The 6,278-nt window shown below is 33.1% G+C and overlaps 1 protein-coding gene across 1 annotated transcript; it reads left to right on the top strand.

Moving 5' to 3' along the window:
* The first annotated feature begins 1,174 nt into the window (after positions 1-1,174).
* Positions 1,175-5,570, top strand: LOC139872487 (probable E3 ubiquitin-protein ligase ZFP1). Its single transcript, XM_071860372.1, has 7 exons — positions 1,175-1,318; positions 1,508-1,572; positions 2,527-3,234; positions 3,329-3,687; positions 3,773-3,871; positions 4,520-4,687; positions 5,111-5,570. The coding sequence occupies exons 3-7, from the start codon at positions 2,556-2,558 to the stop codon at positions 5,255-5,257; spliced, it is 1,452 nt and encodes a 483-aa protein (XP_071716473.1). The 5' UTR covers positions 1,175-1,318; positions 1,508-1,572; positions 2,527-2,555; the 3' UTR covers positions 5,258-5,570.
* The last annotated feature ends 708 nt before the right edge of the window (positions 5,571-6,278 follow it).

The following is a 6,278-nucleotide window of genomic DNA, read 5'->3' as shown; positions in this document are numbered from 1 at the left end:
AAATAAGAGAGTGATCCACGGTTTCGTTTTCATCATCACATAAAGGGCATCGCATAGAGTGTAAGTCGATACCTCGTTTGTTTAGCTCTATTAACACCGGTATTCGTTTTTTTCTAGCCTTCCAAATGAAAAAAATTAGAAATAGAAAATTGTTTTTATTTTAAACACTCAAATTTTTATATATACATTATGATTATGATATTATTCAAAATGTTGAAAGTGAGTTTTAAATACGTTCTTATGAGGGTTGCTATTATCACAAAACATTTCATTAAAGAAAATTCACAAAACATAATAACCTAGATTAACCAATTAAAATTTAATTTTAATTCCATCTTCTGCTTCTATCTCCTTTAATATTGTTCTAATTCATTTTGTGGTTATTTTTTCTATAAAAGTTTAGTGGCTAAATTATTTTTCTAACGTTGTTTATATATATATATATATATATATATATATATATATATATATATATATATATATATATATATATATATATATATATATATATATATATATATATATATATATATATATGTATATAGTGGTAGGATCAAGAGGGAAGTAACCATTCAGGGGGAAGCGGGGGAAAGCAAAAACTTTTTTTTTTCGTTTTTTGAAAAAACTTTGTTCACGAACATTATAGATGAGATGAAAATATGAACATTTAGTAGAGACACTTTGTGATAAATGTTTTTATTTTGGCGGGAAAACGCTCGAAGAAGTAATATATAACAATTATCGTGTTTTTCGAGCGTATTTTGAGGTTTTAGCTATTGGAGTTTAGATATTAGGGTTTAGATATTAGGGTTTAGAAATTTAGGGTTTAGATTTAGGGTTTAGATTTAGGATTTAGATTGAGTTTTTAACACGAACGGTTTAGAGTTTAGGGTTTAGAGTTTGGTGTTTTGGGTTTATGGAATATGTTTGATTTGTACATGACAATTATGTTTGATTTTAAAGTGACGATTATTGAATTTTAAAAGATTTATAAGAACCTTTGACAACTTTTAGAACTTTAGTTAGAAAAGTTAATAAAAATAATTAATTTTAAATGGAGTATATAATATAATATTACATATTACATTAGAATTAGAATGGCAATTTTTAAAATAAATATGGATAACCAGAACAAACAAAGTTGCGGTTAAAGCCAAAATTAAACAAATAAATAAGTAGACAACAACAGGGTTTTTTCTTTTTCATCACAATCCCTTTTCCCCCAAAAAAAAACTTGATTAATTTATCTTCTCGTTTGATTACAAAAAATTTGGATCAAACTTACCCAATTTCAAGGCTCCGATCAACCCTTATTAGGGTATGCTCTTAATCATTTTGTCCCCAATTTACCCTAATTTGTTAATAATTTGTCGATTTTAAGTAATTTGAGTATATAAAAATCATAAAGTTAATGTTTTTTTTAACATACATCAATCATCATTGCTTTAGAGATCAGGGTTTTGTTTAATTTTGTAAATGTGTTGATGATGATCATCTTTTTTGGTAGGGCCTTTTAAATACCGCTAATTTGCTAACTTAATTCAAGCTCTGGAGTCTGTTGATGATAAAAAGGTACAAACTTTATGATGATTTATGTTACAGTTTTGATTATAGGAAGTGGATTTTGCAGGAAATTGTGTTTTTTGCTGACTTGTTTTGGGATTCTTTCTTTCTTTCTTAGAATTTGTTTGTTCATATGGGTTTGATAATCGAAAGTTTGAAGTTTGTATTAGCAAGATTGAAATTGAATCAATATTAGAAAATTGTATTATATCCATTAAATGCAATTTCTTTGCCTAATTGAAGATTGTTGTATAAAAAAAATATACAAGGCAACTGCTTTAGCCAATTGATTGTTATTAGATTATATTGCTAATTGTGCTTTACTAATGTTGGCTGTTCTTAATTAGTATTGAGAAAGGTATGGAAATAAATGACAATGCTTGTTAATTGTTTAAATCATGTCAATAAATTAGGGCAACATAGTTTATCTAGGGTTTGAACAGATGGCGTTTGTGTTTTCGCAGAGAAACAAAGGAGATAAATGTGGGTTACTTTTACTTCTTCATTTAAAAGTTTGTATGACACACATATCTTAGAATTAAGCCTGTAAATGGTGATTTAGTTCCATGGTAAAATTGTAACTGGAACAGAAAATATATGGAGATTTATTTCTCATATAACAAGAACGGGCGTGCATGTGCGGTTGACTATGGTGAACTAGAACGCGCTAATAAAAATATCGTTCGCCATATTAGTTGACCTAAACCCGTAGATTTATGAGCTGTTGCAAGTATCAAACTATTGTATCACGTTTGAGGTTTCTTGAATTATATCATAAAGTTTTATAGAACTTAATATAGCTATTCTTATGCTATCAGTGTTCAGTTTTTTTTTTTTCCATGTTTGGAAATGGTCATAATAAATGTAATTCTATGTAATCTTGATGCTTGTTTGGTATATAATCATTATAATTATTAGAACTTTCCCCTTTTGATTAATGCTAAATGTTTCATGATTAATCAGGATTATCTTGCAACTCATTATCCAGTAATATGGGGCAACGAAATATTCTGTATACGGGTCCAATGATCGAAACGGAACACGGCCATCTTCAACCCGACCCATGTATCGTACCTTATCATCCGATACAAAATTTCCAACAGCCTAACAATAATCACACAATCTTACCACCTCCCGTATCCCGATCTACTTTCAATCCTCAGCACCTACCGGAAAATCACGCACCGCCGCCACACGGTATCACTCAATACAATGGTCTTGATCATCATCCCGCTAACAACATATACATGACACCTTCTCATGGGGCCCACGCTTTTCCCGTTACAATTAACCACGGCATGCAAGATCCGTTACCGTTTTCTAACGTCCGTGGAGGCTTTGAAAACGGTCCGTTTTTGGATGGATTTAAAAGAAAAAACGCTGAAAATTTCCCGGGAAATGTTCAGTACTTCTATCCGGCACCGGGCTCGAGTTCTTCGGTTTCCATACCTATGAATACAGATGGAACGATGATGGATGGTCCATCGTTGGTTATGGATCCTGCAGCGGGTCATAGAAGTTCAAGAAACAGAGGTGCGGGTCCTATTGGGGTTGACCCGGTTTTGGCTCATAGTACTAACTATGGTGGTCAGACACATCAAACAGTACCTAACCCATGGTTAGATCAGCAATTTTGTGGTAATCATGGTCCTGGTTTACCTTTTTTCCAAGGTGATTAAATCAATAATATAATACAATTATCCGACTCACCCTTTTTTTAAATATATAATTTTTGTGAAGTGATTTACGTTTTGTGTTATTGCAGGGCCTGATGTTGGGTTACATGGATACCAAGTCACCGGCAACAATAGAAACCCTGCGGGTTTTATTCACCCGCCTGCTATCGCGCCACATCAGGGTGGACCCCACAATCTTCACCAGCCACCGCCGCCACCTATGCCGCCAATGCAAGGCCACAATATGGACTTTCATTTCCAATTGCCATCTACTTCACGAAGACTTCCAACAAATCCTTTTCAGAATGGGATTGAGCCGGGACCTAGATTTGTAGGTCCCACGCCACCAACTGGTTTACGGGTTTTTCGGCCTCATCGACGTGACATCATTGCTGATGCAACTGCACGGCATAGGAGCTTTCCCCAATTGAGAATTCTCCCTGAAGATGTACAACTCTTCTTCTCATGCAAATCTCGCCAAGTTGTTTAGTATTTTTCTGTTAAAGTTATCGTTTGCATGTTTTGACATGTAGGGGGTTGCAATCCTTGACCTCTCTGGTTATCATGAAGTTGGACGTTCGGTCGATCATCTCAGAGATATGCGTTTGGACATAGATCACATGTCTTATGAGGCAAGTTTTAAATATACTTTGGCAACCATAAAATAGCACGATTTTACTTTTGGCACCACATAAGATATCACAAATCTCTTCTATATATATATATATATATATATATATATATATATATATATACATATACATATACACAGATGATAGTCAGGTTCAAACGAGAGCTGAAAAAGGTAGAGAAGTGCGAGAACTTTTTAATTACATGGTTTGTAAATGCAACAGATTACATATTAATGTTAATTAATGGCTCATATCATTTTCCTTTTCGAAAAGCATTAATGCTTATATTATTAACAAACAATAGTTAGAAACCAAAAACTACATGTCAAATTGTAAATTTTATGAAATGTTCACATGTTCACAAACACATTTGCACATGTGAATGCTAAATTATATATTTGATTATAAAGGTAAATAAGAGGTTTTCTCAAACTATTTTATGTTGAATCTTAACCTCCGTCAATATTAAAAGATGACGTAATTCACAAGTCAAAATCCTTTTACTTTTTAAAGTTCTCGCAGTTCTATACCTTTTTTGGGTTCCCGTTTGAATTTTTGGATTTATATACACACACACACAGACACACATACCATTGTGAATTTGTGATGTGATTCTTGTCTTCTTGCAATCTTTTTTATTGTATGCAGGAGCTTCTTGCACTCGGTGAACAGATCGGCAGTGTGGGGTCAGGCTTGTCAAATGATTTTATTCTACAACATCTAAAAACAAGAGTATATACTTCGTCTAAATCTTCTTATGAGCCTGAAAATGTATCTTCTGCTGATCAAGAAACTAACTCTTGCGTAATTTGCCAGGTATTTTATTTATGAATAATAATAATAATAATGTGACTTTAGTTAAATTTTTAGCATACTACTTGTTGCATTGTTAATTTCTATTTGTTTTCTCCATTTCATTTGAGTATTTGACAGATTCTTATAGCCACTTATATCATCACCGATATATCTTGTTATTATATAAAAAATATAAAAAATATTATCTTTGTGCTATAACACTATCAAAGCAACTTGGGAATACTTTTATCTGGAAAACTTTATATGAATATCCAATTTGTTTAGGTAGAAAGTACAATAAAATTTAATCTACCGGCAAACTCTTTCAAGTTGGAAGATTTACGAGTGTCACGTCAGTGTTCTAAACTTATAAAATCATGACTATATTTTTATCGGTTATGATTCACGTACTCTTGGTGTATACTGATGATTTCTGTTGTACAGACCGATTATGATGACCGAGAACAAATTGCGGTGCTCGAGTGTGGTCATGAGTATCACGTCGAATGTTTAAAAAGGTGGTTGACCGTGAAGAACGTCTGCCCAGTCTGCAAATCCACAGGACTTGCTGCAAAAGCAAGCGAGCCGTAAAAACCGAAGAAGAAATAGGAACAGAATCATGTGTTTCTCTTCTCTTCTGATATGATATATATTATATATATAAATTTAAATATATATGAAGTAAAGAGGGTGTAATCTTCTCTTTATAAATTATGGTAAATATTGGGGACTTGGTTTTTGTTTGTTGTGAGATTAAAAGAACGTAATCTCCTCCTCCGTCGTTGAACCTTTTTGTACAGACGTTTTTTTCTTCTTCGTGTTGGTTCACTCGGTGGATGATGATCTGTCCAGGGTGATTGACATGTACTTAAGAATGTTAATATCAGGTTGAACATTCATTGCATCCATTTGTGTAAATTGTGTTTTTGCTTCATTATTATAAGTCTGATGGTTTCGTTTTAGCATGTATCGCCAACTTGGGCTGTTGACTCTGTTCGAACGGGTTCAAGCTAAAGTTTTCGCTTGTTCAGACATGTCAAAAGTTGCGTTCGAACGAACGGGTTGTAGATTACTTTTCTTTGTCACCGGCTAAAGATGCTACTCGAGTTCGAACAAAAGTGCGGGGTGCACGAAAAAATGTGTTTGAACACGTTTGAACGAAGTGAACGAGACGTAATAAAAGATTTTGGCTACGAAGTTGGGAAAACTGGTCGTGTGAACTTAACCCAAAATCGTGCAAGTACGTTCAAACGAATAGGCGTAATTTGGCAATTTTGTATATAAATGTGTATTTTGTTATCAAATCTTGTAAAAAAGTGTATTTTTATCTAATTTCCCTAGTTTCTTACAGCCATTTGACCCTTTGTTTTTTTTTTTTTTTTTTTTTTTTTTCGAAAATCACATTTTGAAGCATTTAAAAATGCAGATAATTTATTATTACAAAGTTCTTGCCATTTAAAATGGATAAAGTGTTCTCCATTCCAACAATATGCTTCACAACATCTTCTCTTGACAAGGTTGTTGATTGTTGGTCATGATTCCCTAGAACTGCAGCCCAGGGGATTTTCGACTTTATAGCAGGGGCAAATGTTGCGTCATGGTTAAGAGTAAA

Source organism: Rutidosis leptorrhynchoides, chromosome 10 (genome assembly GCF_046630445.1).
Source record: "Rutidosis leptorrhynchoides isolate AG116_Rl617_1_P2 chromosome 10, CSIRO_AGI_Rlap_v1, whole genome shotgun sequence".
NCBI classification, from domain to species: domain Eukaryota; kingdom Viridiplantae; phylum Streptophyta; class Magnoliopsida; order Asterales; family Asteraceae; genus Rutidosis; species Rutidosis leptorrhynchoides.
This window is presented reverse-complemented; position numbering and strand designations above follow the sequence as displayed.